Source organism: Sinocyclocheilus grahami, unplaced genomic scaffold (assembly GCF_001515645.1).
Source record: "Sinocyclocheilus grahami isolate Dianchi unplaced genomic scaffold, SAMN03320097.WGS_v1.1 scaffold60.1, whole genome shotgun sequence".
NCBI classification, from domain to species: Eukaryota; Metazoa; Chordata; class Actinopteri; order Cypriniformes; family Cyprinidae; genus Sinocyclocheilus; species Sinocyclocheilus grahami.
This window is the reverse complement of record NW_015505239.1, coordinates 603,210-628,258: the sequence shown is the minus strand read 5'-3', so window position 1 is coordinate 628,258 and position 25,049 is coordinate 603,210. Positions and strand designations below refer to the sequence as shown.

Here is a 25,049-nt window from a genome sequence, read left to right as displayed (position 1 = left end):
ATATATATATATATATATATATATATATATAGCTTTTTATATATAGCTTTTATTTTTTATTTTTTTTTAGTTTAGTAAAAAAAATATATATATATACAGTATATATATCCTATTTCATGTCAATTAAGGTTTATTTTATTTTATTTAAAGTAAAAAAAAATGTTTAATGATTTTTAGTTTTAGTTAACTAATAACAGTGGTTTCAACTGGTGGGTAGTAGGGATGTAACGAATAGCCACGAGCCGGTTGAAAATCGATTCAAATATGAGACGATTCAAATCAGTTGAGATGCTAAACAAATCGCGATTCATTTAGGGGAAGGAGTTTATATGAATGTATGTCTGAGGGGAACTTACTGTCTTTAGAAAAGTTTAGATGGTATTTTTTTCTTTACATCTTGCCTCTGTATAATGCATATTAAAGTTCATAAGTGCAGCACTGCTTTGTTTACAGCGGAAACAGAGGAAACGCTTAAAGCGCTACCTGCTGGCAGAGAGTGAATCCGCATCTCGTTCAGCTCAGCTTTCATGCAGATACTTTTTAAGTCAAATCATTCTGTTTTGGCTTCAAATTTCGAAATTATACAACCTAATTTAGATTAAAAACTGTTCATGTTTCATGTACGCAGCATTTTAAAACGCTTAAAGCGCTACCTGCTGGCAGAGAGTGAATCCGCATCTCGTTCAGCTCAGCTTTCATGCAGATATTGTTTATGTATAGTTTCACAAAACTGAAGTCAAATCATTCTGTTTTGGCTTCAAATTTCCAAATTATACAACCTAATTTAGATTAAAAACTGTTCATGTTTCATGTACGCAGCATTTTTGCTTGGATCATGATTAAAATGCAGTAGTTGCCTCTCATTTTAAATGGAAAGAGCACAGACAAAGCCTTATTTTGTTTATATGAAGATATTTTTTTTATTTGTGTTACTTATTTGATTTGGGGCTTGTTTTAAAATTTCCATTTAGTTTTGTTATTTACATTTACATTAGCCTATATTTAAATTTTGTCATTTAGCAGACGCTTTTATCCAAAGCGACTTTCAAATTAGGACAATAAAAGCAATCAAAACCAACAAAAGAGAAATGCAAGTGCTATATTAGTATATTATTATAGTGTTATATTTCAATTTCACAAAGAAACATGCAGCATTTTGTCCACACATTTAATTTATAATTTGTCTTAAAATCTCATTTTGTAAAAAAAAAAATTGTGAATCAAATCGAATCGTGAGATCAAAATCGTGAATCGAATCGAATCGTGAGTTGAGTGAATCGTAGAATCCTAGTAACGGCTGCTGAAAATTTACGCAGCATTTTTGCTTGGATCATGATTAAAATGCAGTAGTTGCCTCTCATTTTAAATGGAAAGAGCACAGACAAAGCCTTATTTTGTTTATATGAAGATATTTTTTTTATTTGTGTTACTAATCGGATTTGGGGCTTGTTTTAAATTTAAAATTTAGTTTTGTTATACACATTTACATTAGCCTATATTTAAATTTTGTTATTTAGCAGACGCTTTTCAATCAAAACCAACAAAAGAGCAATAATATGCAAGCACTATATTAGTATATTATTTTAGTGTTATATTTCAATTTCACAAAGAAACATGCAGCATTTTGTCCACACATTTAATTTATAATTTGTCTTAAAATCTCATTTTGTAAAAAAAAAAATTGTGAATCAAATCGAATCGTGAGATCAAAATCGTGAATCGAATCGAATCGTGAGTTGAGTGAATCGTTACATCCCTAGTGGGTAGTGGACAGCAGCGAGAACATTTTTTAATAAAATATTAAAACATAATTGTGCATAGCTAAGATATGAATTTGTTTTTTATATTTTTTGTTACAATTACTAATATTAAAATAATAATACATATAAAAACAATACATATCGAATCAAATGATGCAGATGTCAACATGAACTGGTTGCCCTCATAACATGCCCTCTAAGAACATATGACCCAAAATAAATTAAATGCAAATTCACTAGCATTTTTGCTTCTGTACAGCAAAAAAATCTGGGATCTGAAGCAAACCCCAGCTAAGACGCTCTGGTTTAAATCATTCACTACAGTAAGGTCTGGACTAGGACAGAATGCATATGTAGCATGACATATGCTGCTAACAGGCAAGTCTAGCACAGTGGGGCAATTTCACCACAATGGAATGATTCAGGATACGATAAATATGTTCTTCAGTATACAGACTACCTCAGAGATTCCAGAAAGCTGCAATGTAAAAATAGCTTCCTAGCTGCATCAGCCTGGCTTTATATTATCAACATTCCTGCAAAGAGGAACAAAGAGGTCAATTCACAAATTGCCTTACAAAACGAGCTTGACAAAAAAATTCAGCAATGAACTTTAACTTAAACTAAAATGTGCTGCCATGTTGGTCGATAGATACATTTTAAAACTAAAGCAGTCCAGGTCAATAATGCAACTGAGGAGAAAGAGGAAAGCTGTAATTAAAATGAGTATCAGCAACACTGGGCATCAGCTACTTTTAAGTGCCATGACATACAACTCTGCTTTAGTTGACATTAACAATCTCCAATTAATGATGCATACGTGCTGCTTGCCATTCATCACACAAGATTTTTTATATAGGCCTTATAAATGTCATAAGACTTAAAAAGTACTTCTATGGGAAATTTTTTGCCTTTCTCTTCAACAAAAACGCAGCCTGGACATTTTGCTAAATATCCTCATTTTGTTTGAATATGATCATATTTTCCTCCATCGAACACAAATGGAAATCAGTACATTTAGATATTTGGGGTGATTTTTCCTGTGAACTGTTCCTTCAGCATTAAACACACTGAAATAAATAATCCCTTTCCTGCTGTTCACTGTCATTTATTAATTATGCCCACTATCAATGTACACTTGATGAAATGAGCTCTACTATGTAAATTGCCCATTAACTTTCGCCATCATTTATACTGTTGCCTTCCATGTACATTTTGGTTACTTTTTTGCAGTACCCAAGTGTACATTCAAAGGAAACCTAAAAATGAATAGTGAGTTGTCATACAATATAAAAAATACTTTGAGGCTCTAAATAAGCTTTGCTCCAAGAACTTTCTCCAAGGACATCTGCCTGTAATGATAGGTTTTTTGTTAAAAGGATTTCAACTGGAAGCTATAGATGGCCTTGAAGAAGACAGTTAATCCCTGCAATTGGCTTTCTACATTCTGAAGATCATCCAGACTGCAGTAAGTCAATAGTGTCGATAGAGTCAGTAGGTGTCTGAATAGTGATGGTAAGCAGACCGAAAGAAGTTCAGTCTGCCATTAAGAAACCTTTTTTTTTTGACACAGGAAAACCAACTAAACATAAACCAAAGCCTAAAGGTATTAAAACACATCCCTTAGCAGTAACCATAACAAGAGAAAAGCCCACAAAACATCTGCAAGCAAGCTAGTCTAGTTTATTAATAGGCAAACTCAAATGACACAACTGACAACTATGCTTATTTATCCAGTCCTATAGTCAGCTATAGAAACTAACACAATTTACACAATTAGCATCTGAGTTCCATTATATCTACCTTCAGGCTGTGTAGAGCTTATCAATGACCATTTGGAACCATGTTTTCCAGCGAACAGAGTGATATAAAGGAGATACTGAGCCACTGCTGAGGTTTTAAAACACCGCCTGGCGCCAAGGACCCCTGCCAAAAACACAAACCACCTGCTCTCCCCTTTACTCAGATCACAGAGGAGGAAACTCGTGGAAAATGACAGAAGGAGAAACCAAAAAGACCTAAAAACAAAGCTCAGATCACATGACCAACACATATTATCACGATCAGTGGTTTAAAGGAGTAATAAAGGAAGGAAATGGGGAAAAAAACTTCCATTTGAGTTTCTTGTCATGAGGCTTGAGCTTTATCAATGCAATTATGAAAAGAAGGCCTGAATATGGTCATGCCAGACTCAGACTCAGACAGCACACCCACAGACCACCCACAGTCTGTTCCCAACCATCTGATGCATACTGAACACAAAAATGGCAAGAACTGTCTGAAAATTTGCAGTTTCATTTTGGATTGCTTTATGCAACATTTTGGAGTTGGGGTGTTTACAAGGTTAACACAATGTGCAAATCTTTGAAAGTTACTAAGATGTGTTGGCACTAGGAAGCAAACTACATTTCCACTAACTAGAATTGCATAATTGCACACTGTAGCATTTTTAAATTAGTACTTTTGATAGCAAAGTCAACACAAATGTCAATTTTTTTCTTAAGCCTGGTTGTGAACAGACATTGCTGTGCAGTTATTTGAACTGCAGTTTTGAACACTTTTTTCATTCCATACCACATCTATTACCGTAGTATCAACTATTTTAGATAAACCATGAAAGGTACCAAAACAAAAGCAAACCATGGTTTTTCACTTTGTATGTACAGTATAAGTTTTTTTTTAATGCACTAGACTATATGTCAATAGTCCAAACTCTTAAAACTACAGTTTATCTCTTTGCCATTCCAATTCTACACACATACTATAGAGAAACAAGTTTCAAACCAAATGTAGTACCTACTATACAGTATTCAGTATTTGATTTCAAATATAGTGACTGAGACATATGCAAAATAAAACCACTACTAATAACGTCCTGTCCTGGAGTGTAACAGGAGGCATTTGGACTGTCCTGCCCCGCTTCTGAAAGAGGCAATGGGAAGCTGGCAGACCTTCACTGCCAAACCCTGACCCATTACATAACACACTCCCTGTACAGACATTCTGATTATGACAAGACTGAAAAGGAGACAGGACAAGCAGCAAACAGTCCTCATCCACCCTCCCCATCCTTCGCTCCTCTGCGTGAGGGGAAAGACTAAAAAGTCTAATTCTACAGCTCCAGCTATTTCTCCACTTGGAGCCTCTCTATTTAAATGCAAATAAAGCTGTGTGGCAGCTGAACAGCATGGACGGAGGTGAGGTGCACAGCCCCTTGGTCCTTCTGGGGCCCTTAACCCGGCGCTCATCCACTGGGTCTTAAAGCTGTTCATTCATTAGCAACCAGCTGATCAGAAATTAAGGGTCTCAAACAATTTCTAAAAAAAAAATTTTAAAAAAACTTGTGAGTAGTTGATCCATAATGTGTCCATCTCCTTTTTTAATCCATATCTAGATGTTGGGTTAGCTATAATTTGCAAAACGTATACATTAGGTACCCAAAATTGTCACCATTTCTCTTTTCAACATTTTAATGACCTTTTTTGTCTTCGCTAGGTCATTTTAATTGCTCCTGCAGTGTGACGAATGAATTTTGCAGTACAAATATCCCAAAGCCCCTCAATTCAAAGGTCATAAAAGCTGTGATGAATAATAATTATAAAAGAAAAATGGTTTTAAAAATTTCAGGACATATCAACTTTGCAACAGTATTTGATGTCAACTACCCATATATAATAAGAATAATTAAATACTTTAAGAATATATTTTTGTCAGCTAACCTAAAAAAGTTTCTAACATTTATTATTTATTTTATTATTATTAAATATACAAATATAATTTAAAAATATATAAGAAATATCATATTAAATAATATAATTGTAGATAGTAACTATTTAAAAAATAAGAATTTTTAGATATTATGATTCGGCCTATAATATGAAACTAAGTTAGGTTACAAAATGAAAGTCATTTTCAAAAATAAATAAATAAATACATACATACACCAGTTAGTGTTGTTTTTGTCCAGTGGACATCCTTGCACAAGGCTTTGATTGAATATTAGTTCCTATGGCAATAGTCACTGTTTGCATGCATTGAGAGTGAACGGGAAGGGCATTCTATGAATCACATAACTGTGCGGCACTAAGCAGCCCTGCACAAACTGTTGAGTGGTGTGTTCGTCTGTGAGTGTGTTTGTGTGTGGTAGGACCATGAATCACTGCCGACCACTCGGCCTGGACCGCATTAACCTGTCATTTACATTCCTGCTGTGTGATGTATGGTCAATGGGGTCTGGCTCTGGAGCAGGTAGACCAATTTACAAGCCTCATATGATGAAAAGAATTTAAAACAAAAGGGAAAGACACTCAGGCACAGATGTTTCCCAGTTGTGTTACAATAACAAGCCTAGATGTACTAGTTTGTCTAAAGTTTTCTCTTGTATTTCCGAAGCATTCAACGACCCCCTTTAAAGCATTGTCTCCACAGTCATACCATTCAGAGAAACTATCAGTCAATCTTTGACTACTGTGTCATATCTCACATTGTTTGAGCATCCTGCAATAACATATCATACATGGCTTATGAAGCGCAAACGGTCAACTAACAATTCAACAACATGCATTTTCAACAACAGAAAGAATCTAACACCTGAGGAAATACAACACGGGAAAGTTGGCCAACGAATCTTTCATTTTGTTTCCTTAGTAAAGAGGGCAACAAGCAAGAAACTGCTTGTGAAGATAAAACTGTTTCATCAAGTTAAACCTGTTTTTTTTTTTTTTTGAGTGCATACCCCATTTTCTTTCAAATTGAACTCTTTTGAATGACTAGAACAAAAAGAAGTCTGAGAAAACCTCAGACAAAGAGCTAAACAATAAACAAAAAACTGGTAGAACTTGTTGCAAAGACTTGTCCGCATACACAAGAAACCAGCTTTATTACATTTCAGAATATAATTTTCTTACATAATTAAATTCCATAATATAGTTTTGTGTCTTGCTAGACTAAACTAGACTACAAGGTCAAAAAAAAATTTTTTTTAATTATTTACTGCTCAAACCCAAGGGTAACAAAATTAAGAATAATAATTGGCTACAGTATGACTAAAAAACTGTGCCATGTAAAAACACGAAAAATTTAAATTCTGCAGTATAGTAAACACTATATATTTACAATTATTATAACATGTTCACTTCTTACTAATTTTATATCTCTGTTTTATAAATCACCCAAAGTAAATCTTCTAAGAGATTTTACAAGGAGCAAAATAGTCAAAACGAATTTTCTTACATAATTAAATTCCATAATATAGTTTTGTGTCTTGCTAGACTAAACTAGACTACAAGGTCAAAAAAAATTTTTTTTAATTATTTACTGCTCAAACCCAAGGGTAACAAAATTAAGAATAATAATTGGCTACAGTATGACTAAAAAACTGTGCCATGTAAAAACACGAAAAATTTAAATTCTGCAGTATAGTAAACACTATATATTTACAATTATTATAACATGTTCACTTCTTACTAATTTTATATCTCTGTTTTATAAATCACCCAAAGTAAATCTTCTAAGAGATTTTACAAGGAGCAAAATAGTCAAAACTGTCATTCCAAATCAGTATTATTTTCATTTCTATGTATTACAAAAGTAAGTGTTTAGCTAAATGTCCAAGCTGCTCTTTTTTCATACAATAAAATAGACAGTAACCAGAGACTGTTAACTTGTGCACATTGGTTCTTTGTGGTCACCAGACACATGAAAACCAATAGCATTTGAAGTCACGGATGTTGAATCTGGCGTGAAGTATCTCAAGGCTCCAATTGTCTGCAAACATGAATAAGATTTTCAAATACATTCCACACAGAAAGCTCTTATATGGCTTCGGAAGACTTGGATTATAGTGTGTGACGGCTATTGACTATTTTCCTGATGCTTTTTCGCCGCTTTTTGTCCATTTTGGGGCTTAGAAGTACAAATCACCATCCACTTTCCAAGAACAGCTAGAACCTCGGACATTCTGTCCAATCATCTCTTTGTGAAGAAAGAAAATCATACAGAGTTGGAACAACAGCCTAAAATCACGGGGAATCACTTTATTCCTTCAAAGAGCTTTGTCAACACAGTTATTAATATTAGAACTATTTAGTGTCTTTTATTTTATTGGGTCTAAAAATGAGTGAAATTATTTGATTGTCGAATACATGTAAATAGCACATCTAGCATATTTGCATTTGACCCTCTTCTGTACTCATCTTGACAGCTTGAAAGGCTCTTGTGAATTTCAAAACATTAATTATGCAATTTGCATGTGCATGTGTCAGGGGCGCAATGCTTCTGTTTAATTAAGCAAGGTTCCACGTGGAAAACATGCATGAGCGGGGAGTGGGTGGGTTTATGCTAATTTACTCTCAGCTGCTCATAAGGATTGTGTATAATCTTAACAGGGGATTTCACCAGTATGCATATTATGCTATTTTTTTGCGCAGTGAATGGTTTGCGATGGTTGGGCCTCTTTAGGGCCGTTTCAGGAAGCTCGTAATGAAATGCAGATTTAAATCACTTCTGTCACAGTGTGAGTTATTGCTACCTGGTGGGATTCATACGCTAGAGACGGAAGTTATCAGGATGATTTGGTGATTACTGTTCTGTTATTCACATGGTGATTTGACTGTGTAGTATGCATTGATGAGGACTATAATTGGACTGAAAGAACACTGAAATGTGTCGTTAATATTTGCAGCCCTTGGGGTTACACAGCTTTCATGTGTTGCAAAAAATGAAAATTCTGTTATAATTTGTTATAAATTTCAGTCTTATTCACTAATCTGGATTAATAAAATAAAAACAAATTGAAAATTATACCATTTACAATAACTATTTTAAATATATTTCTAAATGCTATTTATTTTGGTGAAGGCAAAGCTGAATTTTCATCAGCCATTACTAATATGCAATCATTCTAATATGCTGATTTGGTGCTAAATTATTACTAGAATGATTTCTGAAGGATCATGTGACACTGAAGACTGGAGTAATGCAGCGATATTCCAAAAGATTCACCCACAAAGTTTAAACTACTCCACCTCTTTCTTATTTACTCAATCTCTTTTTTGTACTTGATTTAGTTTTACCTTTTATCTTTTCAATCTTCATTCTTACATTATTCATTGTGCCTTCAATTATTCACAATATTTTTTAAAAGTTGCTTAGCTGCATTTTCTAAATTCTTTGGTACAATTTATTTCCAGATGGGGGAAGGGCTGGTCCACATTTTAATGTTAATGGAATTTGTTCAAAAAGAGAGTGGCAGTATTATAGATCACAACAGTTATGTAAATCCAAAGTATGGGACGGGCCCCTCTGTGCTTTAGAGCCATGTGGCCTTCTCAAACACTGAGGGGCAAGACTCTCTTTTAACAAAAGCTACTCAAGCGAGAATCACATCAGAAACGTTTAGTGTAAAGGGTTCCTTGAGTAGAGGAACAGACTTTGCGAATCCCACCAGATTCAGTGTGCATCACATTACACTAAATCCCAGCAATTCAAGACAGCCAGTTGTAAACGCTGAATATTAATAAAGCAAACTGGTAGAAATTACCAAACCCCACTCTGCTGCATAAGCAAACACATTTTAAATGGATGCGATTACTATTAACCATTAATAATTAATGACTATTCTCCGTTATGGCCAGAGTCCTTTGAACCTTCACCGTCATTGTCAAGTAGCCAATCAATGAATGAACTGCTTTTGCAACGCCCTTTCAGACTAAACCTAGTTAGTTTCTAAACATTGAAAAGCTCAACAAACAACAAATATACACTACAGACACTAAAATGCTTTGTGAATGGACACATTTAGTCAAACACCAACTGTCGTTCAGGTCCATTGAGGGGGAAAGTATCTTGTAAACAGAGGGGTACAATATATAACATCTGTGCATCGTTCACAATAACAGATCACCAACTAAAACATCCTCACTTGATCACTAGAATACTTGTATTTACATACATAGTGACTATATATAGATCTTTGTTTATATCCCCTCAATACAAGATCTGCCAAAAAGGCCCAGTAAACTGTAAACAAAGAAGAAGAATTAACCAAGCTCGCTGGTCGCCTTGAAGTTCCACCCATTGTGCAGAGAGCATGACACTACAATACACCATTCTACCCAGCAACAAAAACCCTCACCCAAGCTTCTCGTTTGCACCGAAACACAATATGAGTGCACAAACACTTAATGTGCAGACCATTAATAGCTGGAATTTATGTGCAACAGCGCATGAGTCACTGCAATAAAACACATTTGAATATATCAAACCATTCCTGTGGCTGCAGGACACCCTGTGTCAACAGAATCAAAGCTACTAATGTTGTTATTGTTGGACACATTTTTGACATTAGGAAGGGACAGATGGCTACAAAGCAGCAAGGACATCCCACCCATCTATTGCACAATGCAACTTCAGCCAAACAAACACAAAATCAAAGACTGGGGTAAGAAGTGGCAGCAAGATGCCAGAATGAGAGGCAATCAGGTTTTGATGCACAAATGCCAAACCATTATTGTTGTCCTGTTTATGAGACAAGTATCTATGCCAAGTGCTACTAGTAACATTACGTATGTAATGACCAGTCAGAATGGCTACTTTAGAGTCAAATAAAAAATGCTACAAATGGAATTCACACTAGTGTCTAGCAAGTGTGTAATAAATAAGTACTAGCAAAATCAATATAGCTAACTATTGGGGGAGTTAGTAATAAATACACTAATACTAAAAAAAATAGTTGCTAGCATGATTGACAACACAGCAACTGGAAAGACATACAGTACTAGTTGGAAGTGAATAGTGATGTCAGAACCAAAGATGCAAAAATGTGTTACCAGTAACAATGGACTAGTTGTATATCACTGTTGGTATAGCTAGCTAAAGAATAAGTACTAGTATGTAATGAAGAACGTAGCCTACTACGTTAACTGTGACAACTAGCATCTAACGAATAAGTAGACTAATGGTTTAATAAATAGATACTAGTTAAATTAAAAACATGGATGAGTACTGGAGACATAAAATAGCTACTCATTTTAATGAATAAACGTTACAGCGACCTAATGTTGCACACAATCGTGCAAAACTAAGTAATCTTTGTTTATTTAGAGAAGCCGGTTATGAATCGGATCGATATAAACATCTAAGTATCTCGCTACAGGCCAAGTGAAATGATGTTCATGTAAATTCCTCAGATCGATTCATTAAAAGGCAAGCATACAAACCTTTCACTTGCGTTTCATACTCCGCAATGATCTCCTTGTCCTTCTTGATCTTCGTCTGAGATGACATTTTTCTTGAGGTATAAATGTAGAATCCAGTGATATGTTGAGCCTTGCGCGCTAGCTCCCTTCTTCCTCACCGGTACCTATCAGAAGTGTCCTTCAGTTTACATCTGCTGGTAATCCTGATACTTAAGAATAAGCACAAGTGCAGCTGGAAGCACCCCGGGCACACCTGCGCTTTCTCAGATCCCTCGCGTTCAGAAGAGCTGCTGGGCTCGGGGAGAGGCTGCTCCTCCTTGCTCAAGATCTGCCATCTGAAGTGACTGAAGAAAATACAATTCCTGTCTACAAGAAGAGGTTTCGGTATGAACGATGCGGCGTTGTGCCCATGCCGTTTATGTGGTCCTCAGGTCCGCGTGCTCTGGAAGGATGAGTTGGGAGATGGCATAATCTGAGCTTGATTGGGCTCCGTTGCATTAGAATCTCAGCGGCAAAGCAAAAAACAGACTAGCGCCCGAGCGTCGTATGAGACTCCTCCTATTGTCGAATTCAGTCCCTCAACCAATCCAATCAGTTCCATATGCACCCCTCCCAGGGCACACACACACAAACACACACTCTCTCACACTGGGCGTTTCGTTTACACTTCCATTCTTTAAAGCCAATGTGTTTAGCTCAAGGTATCATTTTCCTCAGAGGTATCAATGTGTTTGTTTTTGTCTCATTTTTCATAGCTATTAACTAAAATATGGAGTTATAGGCTATACACAATCGATTACATAAAGCTGTAAGGACCCAGACCAACACTTGACACAATTACCTTTTAGTACACGCATGTCAGGGTGATCAAAGTGATCCTGTATAATCCTGACGAAGGTTTATTTTGCAATAACTAAGCAGACTGTGCATTAATCTTACTACTTACCAAACAAATAAATAACGATTTGAGTTAAACGTGTAAAATGATTTTACTATGGGAGAGGAATGAGGAACACTAAACTCAACCTGTTGAGGTTTATTTAAAAAAATTGACCAGATAACTGTATTTGATCCTATTTATAGTTAGTAAGAAAAATGTTATTGCATTGACAATACCAATGACTTTTTATACCTTACTTCTAGAGGCCACAGAGAGATTTAAAGGGGTAATATGATGTTGCTAAAAAGAACATTATTTTGTGTATTTGGTGTAATGAAATGTGTTTATGCGGTTTAAGGTTCAAAAAACACATTATTTTCCACATACTGTACATTATTGTTTCTCCTCTATGCCCAGCCTTTTTGAAACGCGTCGATTTTTACAAAGCTCATCGGTCTGAAAAGCGAGGTGTGCTCTGATTGGCCAGCTATCCAGTGCGTTGTGATTGGCTGAATGCCTCAAGCGTGTGACGTTACTCCTCTTACCATACTGTGATGCCGTGTCCCGGCCGGAGCATAAGACAAAAACATTAAAACCCATTATAAACGAGGCATTTGTTGCATCCAATGGGGACATAATTATGGATTATAATGACTTGTACTGTCTTTTTAAGCATTGCATTGCATCACGCCGCGTAAACATAAAACCATGTCTGCATTTGTGATCGGAGAAATGACAAACTACAAACGCTACTCTACACTGCTCAAAACTCGCATTTGAATCATCAGTGGCAAATTCTTTAAATATAAAAAAACGTACTTACAATCTGTGAGTCAGAACAGCCAGCATTGTAGTCTACTCTTCCAGGATCAGGAAACAGTCCTCCATAAAATGTGCTGCACACATCTGAATATTTGGGTTGAACTGTTCTGGAACAGTGTTGTAAATACAACTTAATCACTGATTTCTAGTCGTGTCCTCTTTTGGAAGACCAAACAAAGTAGTTTCGCTTTCACAACGAAACACACAGCGCCTTCACGACATGGCAGCGGCAACAACAATACTACAGCGAGAATAAAAGTTACACCTTTTTCTTTGCGTGAACATTTGGGCAATGTTATGCAAATCTTTCCACATCGTGACGTAGACATGTGTACAGATATTCTTTATGCACCAAGAGCTTGTAACACTCCAAAGAGAAAGGAAACATTTTAATCGCATCATATGACCCCTTTAACGTGACCACAACCATACAGGAAACAGTTGCTGGATGATGGTCATTCAGAAGTGTCATTTGAATACTGCAACTGACCAATCAAAATGCATACTGAGATGCATCACAAAAACACACACACGAATGAAAGGAAGAGATATTAGTCCGTCTCAGGTCACTATCACTACACAGCATTGCATTTGTCAGTTTAGTCAGGAACTGGTTAAAAGGGTGTTAGTTACCTGGAAAACTGGGAATGGAGGCTCAAACCACATTTCTAAACCATGTCACACACACATTCAGTCCTGTAATTCATGAGGAAAATGTGAGGTCTAAAACTAAGGATGAATATATGATGGTTGCATACAATCTTGTTTTAAAGGAAATAAGAAACAGCACAGATGTTCAATTCACACTAATTTTTTTTTTTATTCTGTGGGTGTTTCATAATTAGATTTGCATAATATGACAGGATGTGTTCAAATGTGTATTCATTTAACATCCAATTTGTTTTGCATCTAAAACCTTGAGTGCTCAAGATGAATTTAGGATGTCCAAAACACGAGCTCTGTTCATTCAGGTTTCAGAGATGTTCAAAGATTTGATGTTCTGAGAACTGAGACGGTGGCCTGACAGTTCCTGTCAGCGAGGTGTTTAAACCTGCGGTTTTAGAGACCCACATCATAGCTCTGTCATCATGTCATATTATCTGCAATCTTGCAGTGCAGAAGAAAAGCTCTTAGTGAAATGGTCTGTGGTCTGAGTGACACTGCAAAACACTATAAGATGTGAGATTAGAATTCAATGACAAAATCAATAGTTAAATGGGCATCCGAGCTATCCTATACATTAACACAGCATTCTCACTCAAACACATGGTGAGAAATGCATAGGACCTATATCTCACCTACTATTGTGTCATTTCTTTCAGAAATAGCACAGTGTCTGCAGTGTGCTGCATTACTCTGTGGTATATTTATAGATGTGGGTTAGCATATCACTACCATACTGTTAACATTGTCACTGATCTATCCAACACAAGCAAAAAAGACTTGACAAGACACAAGACTTGACCTTTTCAAAGCACACTTTCACATGCTTGAAAACTGAATTTTTATGATTATGATATCCAGTCTTCAGGTAGACTTTATTACTGATCTTTGAATGATTCATAAATCATAATCAATCCCACCATACGTTTGGTCACAAGTTTGTTTTGTGAAGCATCAATGAAGCCAAGTAATGGCAAGCAGGGCTGTTAAACATCCAGAACTGACTTGTAAATGCCTTTTAAATTCTAAATCAGTTTCTAAATTTTAATTACTGCAAACAAACCTATTTTAAACACGTCAAAACCCTCGAAGTTCGATAGAATGATTGATTGAATGAACTATAGATTGATAGATAACTAGAATGACAGACCGGTAGATAGAATGAACGATATAACAAACGGCACATAGCTAGAATTAGAGAGACAGAAAGAAAGACAGATGATAGTTACATAGACAAAGAATAAATGATAAAATGATAGAATGAACGATAGATATCTAGAACTTAGACAAAAAGACAGAAATATAGATATATAATAGACAACAGACAGACCAGCAGTCAGAAATATGAAACAAACAATGCTAGAACGATAGACAGAACAAATGGCAGATTGCTAAAACAACAGGCAGACAGACAAACAGGTAGACTGAATGAATGATATACAGATTAAACAACATATTTACAGACAGAATAAATGACAGATCGCTAAAACAACAGACAGACGGGTAGACTGAACGAGCAAACTTTAGAACGATAGATAGATAGAACAATAGACAAGCGGACAGTAGTGAAGTATTTTTACTTAAGTAAATTTAAAAAGTATCTGTAGTTTATCAGAGTGTTTATCTTTGGAAAACTTTACTTCACTACATTCCAAACATAATGTCATACTTTTTTACTGCACTACATTTCATAAATAAAAGTTGTTTGTTTTACCTTAATACTTTAAAAATGTAGTGCTTTCTTGTACTCAAGTAAATCTTTGTTTGAGTTGCTTTTACTTGAGTAAAAGAAAGTAATAGATTTCTAATGTAATTAAGAATTAAATTATATTTAATATGAAACGTAATGCAGTACAAAGTCCAATATTATGCTTTGGAATGTTCTGAAGTAAAGTTTTCTAAAGAAAAACATAAAGTACAGACACTTCAAAAGTACTTTTGAAGCAGAGTAAAAATCCTTCACTACTGTCCACCTCTGACAATATATATAGAATGATAGATAGAACGAGATAGAATGACAGACAGACAGACAGACAGACAGACAGATAGATAGATAGATAGATAGATAGATAGATAGATAGATAGATAGATAGATAGATAGATAGATAGATAGATAGATAGATAGATAGATGGAATGTTCTGAAGTAAAGTTTTCTAAAGAAAAACATAAAGTACAGACACTTCAAAAGTACTTTTGAAGCAGAGTAAAAATCCTTCACTACTGTCCACCTCTGACAATATATATAGAATGATAGATAGAACGAGATAGAATGACAGACAGACAGACAGACAGATAGATAGATAGATAGATAGATAGAATGAAGGACAGAATGATAGATATAATGACAGAACAATAGATAGAACGATAGAACGATAGATAGATAGATAGACAAACAGGTTGGTGCCAATTCAATTCATATTCATGCACATGAATTCAAAGGGAAGCAATTCTTAAATTCTGAATTTCATTCATTTAGCAAAGTGAAGGAGGCTGAGGAACATTTTATAGAACATCATTGGCTATATTAGGGCAATGAAGATGCCAACAGGGGCACAAGAATGTATTGTACTGTTTTTTTTTTCATGGCAAAAGCAATTTACCAAGATCTGTGCCCCTCCTCTCGCTTCTTCACTTCTAGGCATCTCAGGGGGCAGCAGCCTGGGAAACTATGACTTCAGTGTTTTTGAGGGACAAAGCAGCATTGTGAGGTTCTTCTCAGTATTTCAGCTTGAAGAATTACGGAGAGAGAAAGAGAGCTTCCTCCAGGAGGCTCAAAACACCAGAATGAGTCACTGCTGAGAATATATGTGCCATAGAGGACGCTGTCTGGACCACTGCCAGGGTATTAGACCACTGAAGATGAATGAAATTTGGACAAGTTGAGAAGCTGGAAAAATGTTTGTATATACAGTTTTGTGTTTTCTTTCGATTACATGGCCAATATCTGATGCTACATGTTTTTTTTACAGAAATTATTGGATTAAGATGAAATCTTACCTTCAGCGGCTCATAATCACTGCAACACATACTCAGTGAAACAAGACAAAATCCTACATAAATGTTGCTATAATCACAGCTACAGCCAAAGTATAATGCCAAGAGCAGGTTAGAAATCCTAAATATGTGCCTGCATATACTTCCCATTCTTTTATCATCCACATCTGGCACTCAGCTGCAGTGGGCTATTCCCTGTCATTGTGAAATGAATCCAGGTTAGATTATTTCTGTCATATTTGCAATAGAGAAAAATATTATGCAGTTTAAAATCAGTTTAACATTCTGGAATTTACATAAATGTAAAAGAACTAACATTATCTTTTCCTTTTGGTGTTTTGCCACTTGTTTTATTAGGAGGAGACAGTTTAAAGGATGGGGAAATGGCATCTGGAAATGTCTTTGGCCAATTTCAGACTGTCATTTTTCAAACTCCAACTCTTCCTTTCTAAAGCTCTAGAAAAAAAAAGAATAATAAAAGAATGGGTTAGGTCATTTATTTTGAATACTGTATAATACCATGTTTTTTTTAAAAATCTAAACAAAATGCAATATTGTGTTTACAGTACATGTGAAACACATTCTGCTCACAAGACCCTTTCAGGTTACTGAATTGTGCATTTTATAGATGTAGTTGGTCTAGCGTAGATCATGTGACAGATAGAAGGAAAGTGAGAAAGAAAAACAGCAGGAGAGGAAGATAGATTGATAGACAGAACGAGATGTGTTGGAGGCAGTTAGTGATGCCCACAGTATCAGATATGGCATATATTCAAACTGATATGCCACAACCAACACAGTATGTTTACAAGATTTTACAAAATGTTTAAACACGAAAATGTATTTGTTGGACTGTCAAATTTAACAGCTGCAAACAGCTCTGGAACAATACACTGCTAATAAATGTACACTGAATTGGATTCATTAAATTACATTTACATTAGTGTAATATGGGTCGAAAAAACTAAATCTGTATTTTTATATGCATAATATTTAAAATGTTGCCTTGGCTTCAGTGCAGTAACAATATAAAAAATAAAAACAATTAGGCCTATTTAATTTTGCAAACAGCATGTTTTTATAATACCATGCTTTTTCTCACAGTATAAATGGGTCTTTAATGCATAAAAAATAACTAATTTTTTTTAGAAAGGGGATCTTTCACAAGAGAATCATCATATTTCGGGACCCTTGGCATCAAAAAAACTTGCTTTAAAATACTTTGCAAAGTGTTTAAGGTTATGATTAACTTCATAATGATCACTCAGGTCTGACAAACAGTAGCATTTGTGGTAGTTTTTTTAATGGTTAATTGTCTGAGTTTAACTGTAGAGTATCACAGGCCATGAAACCAATGCAGTCTTACTTTTCCTGGCAGGCGTTACCAGTGTCCCTTAATTACACACACACTGTGAGCTATTATCACAGATTTGCTTCAAGGACAAAAAAATGTGTCTAAAAAGCTACATGTTTTTTTCTCGCTATTTCTTTTTTTTTTATATAGTTTGAAACACTTTCCTTCCTTTGATATTGTTATTTAACACCCTTTATTGTCCATTTCTGTCCTCTTTCTTTCACTTCTACACTTCTCTCAATCTCATTTTTATTGTCTCATCCCTCTTTGTTCATATAAGGAGAGACATTAGTTCTTCAAAATGTCATTTGTTATTCATTTACTCTCTTTAGATTAACACTAAACCATTCTCGAGGACTTTTAACTTCCACCCACTGATCATTTGTTATTTATGTCTAGCGAAGGACAAAACTAGTGTTCAACCGGTACATTGCATTAATGCATATATGCAAATAATAAATTGAAAAATGGAAAAAACACCAAAAAAACTAAATTGGTAACACTTTACAATAAGGCCACATTAGATAAGGTTAGTTTCTGCATGACAATACTTTAGTTACAGTATTTAAAAATACAGCTGTTGGTTAGCTAGTTCATGTTAGCTTAAATAATATTAACAGATACTTCTTGATTTTAATAATGCATTATTATATGTTGAAATTAACATTACCTAAATTTAATAAATGCTTTAGAAGTATTTTTCATTTTTAGTTCATTTTAACTGATGTAGTTAACTAATGTTAGCAAATAAAAGATTGTTACCACAAGATTGTACAAAGTAAATTAAGAAACAATGAGATGTAAACAAAATTGAACAAATAAATTAACACATTTAATACAATATTTCCTTAAATTCACAAAACAAAACTATCTTACTCTAGATTTGGGACTGATATTATGTAGTTAAAAGTACTGTAGCTGACAATTTGCAAAAGCACCAGAAGATAGATTGCCTGTTGACCTTTGTCAATGTGTTTTTTTTAGGATGCCTGTACAGTATGTGATTGAGGAATGGGACTTCAGAGACCTGACCCTGAAGATGAAGCCTCCCGTGTTCATACCTCGTCCTGAAACAGAGGTGAAAAACTTCAGTGACCTAGTTAGCACATGTCCGAATTTTGCAACAAACTGAGAGTGGACTTCAAATGGACGTGACTTTTTGGATAAACACGGGCTGTGTGTTTGAAAACATTTATTTCCATTTGGACCCGCTGGTTTGTGTGCGTGTAGGAGCTGGTTAGTCTGGTTCTCGAGGACCTCCGGTCGATACAGGAGGAATCGCACACGACTGATTTACGATGTCTGGAGGTGGGCTGTGGATCTGGAGCCATCTCTCTTAGTTTACTACACAGCATTCCACAGGTTTGCACTCAGTGTCTTTTTTTCTAATTATTTATCTTGCTCTTCCGAGTAATGTAGCGTGTCATCTGTAACATCTGTACCCATGATTCTTTAAGCTCAGGGTATTTGCTTTGGATCAAAGCCAGACAGCAGTATCTCTTACAATGGAAAATGCAAACAGGTGACCACCAGCACCTTTGACTATATAAAGCTTCTATATTTAGATCTTTATTACTTGATGATTTATTATTTTGAGTCTTCCTTATGTGTCATTATCTTTTGTTTGTTCCAGACTGGGTCTGCAGGACAGACTAGATGTTCACCATTTAGATGTGATTAAGGGTAAGAGTGATTCAAATGACATAGAAAATCCCACTCAGCAATGACTAGTCATAACAGTTCATTATTATTGTGAGACTGACTTCCTGCGAAAGTGGCCATTTTTGGTCAGCATACAACAAACGTCATTTCTGGTCAACTTGCCTGTTTTACGTCACTGACTGTTATCTGGTGATTAATTTTTAACAGCTTTTGAACATTCAAATGTCACAAGAACATTTTATTGCAAATTTATCAGTAACATAACGCAGATACATAATATGAATATAACTATATATTTAAATTTGTAATGTAAGTAATATAACTATATATTAACAAATAATAAAACACACACACAGGTATATATATATATATATGTATAATTAAGCTGTGACTATTCACATAATAATAATGTGTATTGTGTAATTATAAAAATTGAGGCTTCAGGCTGATGTTGTGCTTTCACATTGACGGTTGTGGCTCTAAACAGAAAATAACATGATATTTGGGTCACCACATTGAGTATTTCCTTGAATAATGGTTATAAAATGGTTCTCAGGAATAAGCTATTGAAATCTATTACCTACTTTATTATCATGAAATTGAATTTTTATGAGGAGAACCATGACTCTTTTTTTTTTAAGATCCAAGTGATAATGAATTTAGATGGAACACAAACCCCAAAGTGTATTGCTAAACTGCTTAATCATCTGGATGTAGTTAGCCTTTCTAAGCAGAATGTGCTGTTTGTGTGATCGTCTTGATCTTGAATCTAGACTGACATATTTGAATAAATGAAGGTTAAGGTTCATTTGACAAAAGCTGACAGAATGGAAATATTTCTTAGGGAAAGTGTCTTTTTTTCTCTCTTTCTCTCTCTCTCTTTCTTTCTTTCTTTCTCTTTAAGAAATGCCATAGGGAGATTAAATCCAGGTCAAGACTAAATGTGTGTTGCACGTGTAATTTTGATTCTTTGTTGGTTTCTGTTTAGTATATGGGGAGGAACTGCAGCATGAGGGAGTGACTGGCATCTTTGATTGTCCCATTTCCTTGATTTTCTCTCTGTTTGTTATGACTGGCCGAAGTGAAAAGCGCATTAGTCACAAGCAGACCTGCACGTAATCCACAGCTCAGAATTCCACAGAAAGCTCCACGGATTCTGTCAAACTTGAATGTCAGTCATTCAAAACACATCCCACGCTCCTTGTATGTTTATGTAAATCTTTCTTTCTTTCTTTCTTTCTCTTTAAGAAATGCCATAGGGAGATTAAATCCAGGTCAAGACTAAATGTGTGTTGGACGTGTAATTTTGATTCTTTGTTGGTTTCTGTTTAGTATATGGGGAGGAACTGCAGCATGAGGGAGTGACTGGCATCTTTGATTGTCCCATTTCCTTGATTTTCTCTCTGTTTGTTATGACTGGCCGAAGTGAAAAGCGCATTAGTCACAAGCAGACCTGCACGTAATCCACAGCTCAGAATTCCACAGAAAGCTCCACGGATTCTGTCAAACTTGAATGTCAGTCATTCAAAACACATCCCACGCTCCTTGTATGTTTATGTAAATATTGTGGCTAAATTTCATCATGCTTTCAGATGCCAGTAATAAGCTCCATTGTCCATATTCCAATACATGCCACAACATTTCCACACACAATCCGTGGAGAAACTAAAAAGAGTTCAGAGATTCATTGTGGGCCTTATCATAACATTCATAATTGATTTAGCATTAGCGCGACTTGAGCGCTGGTAGATAATCGAGACTTTGACGGATCGAGCCAGACGGTTCAGCCCAAATCCTAGAAGGGCCTCTAAGGTAGTGACATGGAAATGTTCTGCTAATTCCAGGGATTTATTGGGCTTTTCCTGTTAAACCTCGTGCCTCTCTTCCCACTAGATGGCATTAAAAACAGCCCTCCTGAATGCTAAATATCAGATTTTTAACTCTCTGTGGCCAACCCACATTACTATTATTAGATTATGAGATTAACTTGTTTGCTCTTTAAATGCTGCACTTCATTGACCACATAAATGCAGGTACTTCTGCAGAAATGTTAGTTAAAAAGTAAGTGTTGTTTTGGGTAACAAGAGTTGTGTTTATTGAGCTAGCAGGCATAAATGAATTCTTTTCAGGAGATTCATGGATCATTGACACTAATATATGTTTTGACAGCCAATTGTATACGTCATATACTGCATGTGTGAGTACAGTATACATACATGAGAAAATCAAATACTATTTTACTACTGTATGTACATATAACTAGCACCTGATACAGTTTAAACTATATATACATATAATATTTACAGTACACTGCTGTTCAAAATTTTTGAGTAGTGCTTTTAAAAAGTCTGTTATGTGCACCAGGGCTGCATTTATTTGATCAAAAATATAGTAAAAACAGTAATATCGTGAAATATTTGTACAAATTTAAAATAGCTTTTCATTTAATACATTTCACAAATTTAATTTATTTCTGTGATGGCAAAACTGAATTTTTGATAGCCATTATTCCAGTCTTCAGTGTCACATGATCCTTCAGAAGTCATTCTAATATGCTGTGTACAAATTTAAAATAGCTTTTCATTTAATACATTTCACAAATTTAATTTATTTCTGTGATGGCAAAACGGAATTTTTGATAGCCATTATTCCAGTCTTCAGTGTCACATGATCCTTCAGAAGTCATTCTAATATGCTGATATGGTGCTCAAGAAACATTTGTTATTAGTTTTAATATTGAAAACAGATGTGTTGCGTAATATTTTTTGGAAGCCATCATACATGCTTTGTTGAAACCTTTTGTAACATAAATGCTGTTTGTCACTTTTGATAAAAAAAAATGCATCCCTGCTGAATATGAATTCTTTAAAAAAAAAATCCTATTGACCTCAAACTATTTAACGGTAGTATGTGTGTATACATATAATATGTGTGTGTGTGACCATGGACCACAATACCAGTCATAAGGGTACATTTTTTGAAATTGAGATGTATACATCATCTGAAAGCTTTTTTTGGAAGGGACAATATTTGACCAAGATACAACTATTTGAAAATCTAAATATTGAGAAAATCGCCTTTAAAGCTGTCCAAATGAAGTTCTTAGCCATGCATGTTACTAATCAAAAATTAAGTTTTAATATATTTACAGTAGGAACATGATCTTTACTTAATATCCTAATGAATTTTGGCATAAAAGAAAACTCAATAATTTTGACCCATATAAATGCTGTTTGTCACTTTTGATTAAAAAAAATGCATCCCTGCTGAATATGAATTCTTTAAAAAAAAAATCCTATTGACCTCAAACTATTTAACGGTAGTATGTGTGTATACATATAATATGTGTGTGTGTGACCCTGGACCACAATACCAGTCATAAGGGTAAATTTTTTGAAATTGAGATGTATACATCATCTGAAAGCTTTTTTTGGAAGGGACAATATTTGACCAAGATACAACTATTTGAAAATCTAAATATTGAGAAGTCTGAATACTTAGGACCATGTGATATTTCAGTTTTTCTTTTTTAATAAATCTGCAAAATATATATATATATATAGGGACAACTACTGAATATATCCCAGATGCTACATATTGCATTCGTATAATTATTATCTTGTTCAATATTGTTGTTTAGTTTACAAGCTTTTAATTTCCAGTGCAAATATAAGTTTTGCATGTGACAGCGACAGAACAAAATGTGTTTTGTATTCCCAGATGCAGATGCGATACTGAGCAAATGAGACCCCGTTGACTTTCTAGTCAGCAACCCTCCCTACTTGCTCAGTCAGGACATGGAGACTTTACAAACAGAGATACTCAGGTTAGGTACATGCTCAAAATGTGCTTTAACCTTTGACGTGCCTGTTTGAGAATGTCTCATGTAACCTTTTAACTGTCCCCACCTCTTCCCTTGAAGGTTTGAAGACCACAGTGCATTGGACGGGGGTTTGGACAGGCTGTCTATGATTCGCCCGATTCTGGCTCTGAGCTCGAAGCTCTTAACTCAGCGAGGGTAAGAAGTGTTGTGTTTGTCTAAAACCATCATATGTGGTCTGGCAGAGAGACTGGTTCTCTTTGAATATTCTTGTGTGTGTGGCCTTTTAGCCGAATGCAGTATAAATAGTATGGTATAATCGCGCTAAGAAGTTTTCCCAGCATATCTTAAATGCTTCAGGGAATCGAGTGCTACACAGTTCTCTGTAGTTCAGTAGATAACAGTATTCCAGGGACTAGAACGTTCTCCCAGTACTCTTCCCACCCTCATCACTCCCAAGACATACACATACACACATGCATACACAATAACAAATAACACAATTAGCATTTGGTGATGAGAGTTGCAAAACCTGTCTTGTGTAAAACAATCATATTCCATGCCTGTAAAATTTCACCGAACAGATGAGTCATAAACTCGTAATGGCCTGAGAGCATTGTACGTGTCGTTTTTCTAGTCAGTGAACGTCAAATGGTCTATATAGGGTTTCAGATTTCCTTGGGTGTCGTATGTGTCCACTCAAGACTTGTTTCTTTCGTAGAAATGACACATGCTGTCCTTTCATAGATATTGAGAACCTCTATTGAATGGGGTTATATCCTAGCATTAGCTTTTAGATTTTCCGTCTCAGACATACTATTCTTCATGACTAATGGCTTACGAGATTGTTTACTTGGTAAAACGTCTTCTCCACCCAATCTTTTCCTCTCTTATGCTTTGAAATGCCTTTGTCTGCCCAGGCGTGTTTACCTCGAGGTTGCTCCATGCCATCCTCCAGTCATTCAGCAGCTGATAGAGGAGACGAGGCCGGGGTTGCTTTATCTGGAAACCCGCTGTGACCTCACCAACAGGTCAGGTTCTTCTGTTAACGTGACCTGCCCTTTGTTTTGTTGATGGTTTTCTTCATTTCAGTGAAGTTTTGCTACAAATGCCTGTCAAATGTGTGGGAAAAAATATTTGGGAGTAATACATTTTCATTCCATGAATGTTTGTTCCTAGACAGAGTCCATGTTACAGTGTGAGTATGAGTAATATGGAATTACTTACTCAATAGCAAATAAGAGAGAAAAAAAACCCTGGAAATTTCAGTGCCTATTAAAATTGTGATTTCAAAGCATGGAAAATCTTAAAAGAATTAAAAATAGTAAAGAATCACATACATTTTTGTAGTGAATATTTAGTCATACATAACAAGTAAAAAAATATATTTAAACAATAAAAAAATAAAATATATATATATAGAAATAAAAAACATAATTTGTATTTACATGTAATAAAAATGTTTTTTTATTCAAATTGTTTAATAACATTTTAATATGTATAATACTAAATATAATATTTAATAATAAAAATTATATTTTATATATAATATAATAATATGGATACACACACAAATACAACACATTTTTGAATATATAAGAAAAACTCATTTAGGGCACATATAAGTGAGTGTGTGTGTGTGTGTGTTACAGTATGTAGAATTTTATTTTGTGTGAATGAAAATATTTGTTTTGTTGTTTCCTTAATTTCAATGATGTTTGCAAGTGTCTGACAATAATATAATAATATGGATACACTCACAAATACAACACATTTTTGAATATATAAGAAAAACCCATTTAGGGCACATATAAGTGAGTGTGTGTGTGTGTGTGTGTGTGTGTGTGTGTGTGTGTGTGTGTGTGTGTGTGTGTGTGTGTGTGTGTGTGTGTGTGT

The 25,049-nt window shown here is 35.0% G+C and overlaps 2 protein-coding genes and 1 long non-coding RNA gene across 3 annotated transcripts in view; 1 reads left to right on the top strand and 2 right to left on the bottom strand.

The window, feature by feature from the left end:
- Window positions 1–11,483, bottom strand: part of LOC107584493 (SLIT-ROBO Rho GTPase-activating protein 3-like) — an 86,296-nt gene extending 74,813 nt beyond the window's left edge. Inside the window, exon 1 of the mRNA XM_016271126.1 lies at window positions 10,979–11,483. Coding sequence (XP_016126612.1) covers window positions 10,979–11,045 — 67 coding nt within the window. The 5' untranslated portion in view covers window positions 11,046–11,483. The remainder of the gene's footprint in view (window positions 1–10,978) is intronic.
- Window positions 11,484–15,817: 4,334 nt separating this feature from the next.
- On the bottom strand, window positions 15,818–16,767 carry LOC107584508 (uncharacterized). The gene is made up of 3 exons (XR_001609150.1): window positions 16,634–16,767; window positions 16,321–16,512; window positions 15,818–16,176 (listed from the first exon to the last, which is right to left on the bottom strand). It is a non-coding gene; the product is annotated as an uncharacterized lncRNA (long non-coding RNA).
- A 1,889-nt stretch (window positions 16,768–18,656) lies between these two features.
- LOC107584453 (hemK methyltransferase family member 1-like) overlaps window positions 18,657–25,049 on the top strand; it is an 8,869-nt gene continuing 2,476 nt past the window's right edge. The window contains 7 exon segments of the mRNA XM_016271077.1: window positions 18,657–18,749; window positions 18,902–19,033; window positions 19,129–19,193; window positions 19,305–19,354; window positions 23,054–23,159; window positions 23,256–23,351; window positions 24,074–24,184. Coding sequence (XP_016126563.1) covers window positions 18,657–18,749; window positions 18,902–19,033; window positions 19,129–19,193; window positions 19,305–19,354; window positions 23,054–23,159; window positions 23,256–23,351; window positions 24,074–24,184 — 653 coding nt within the window.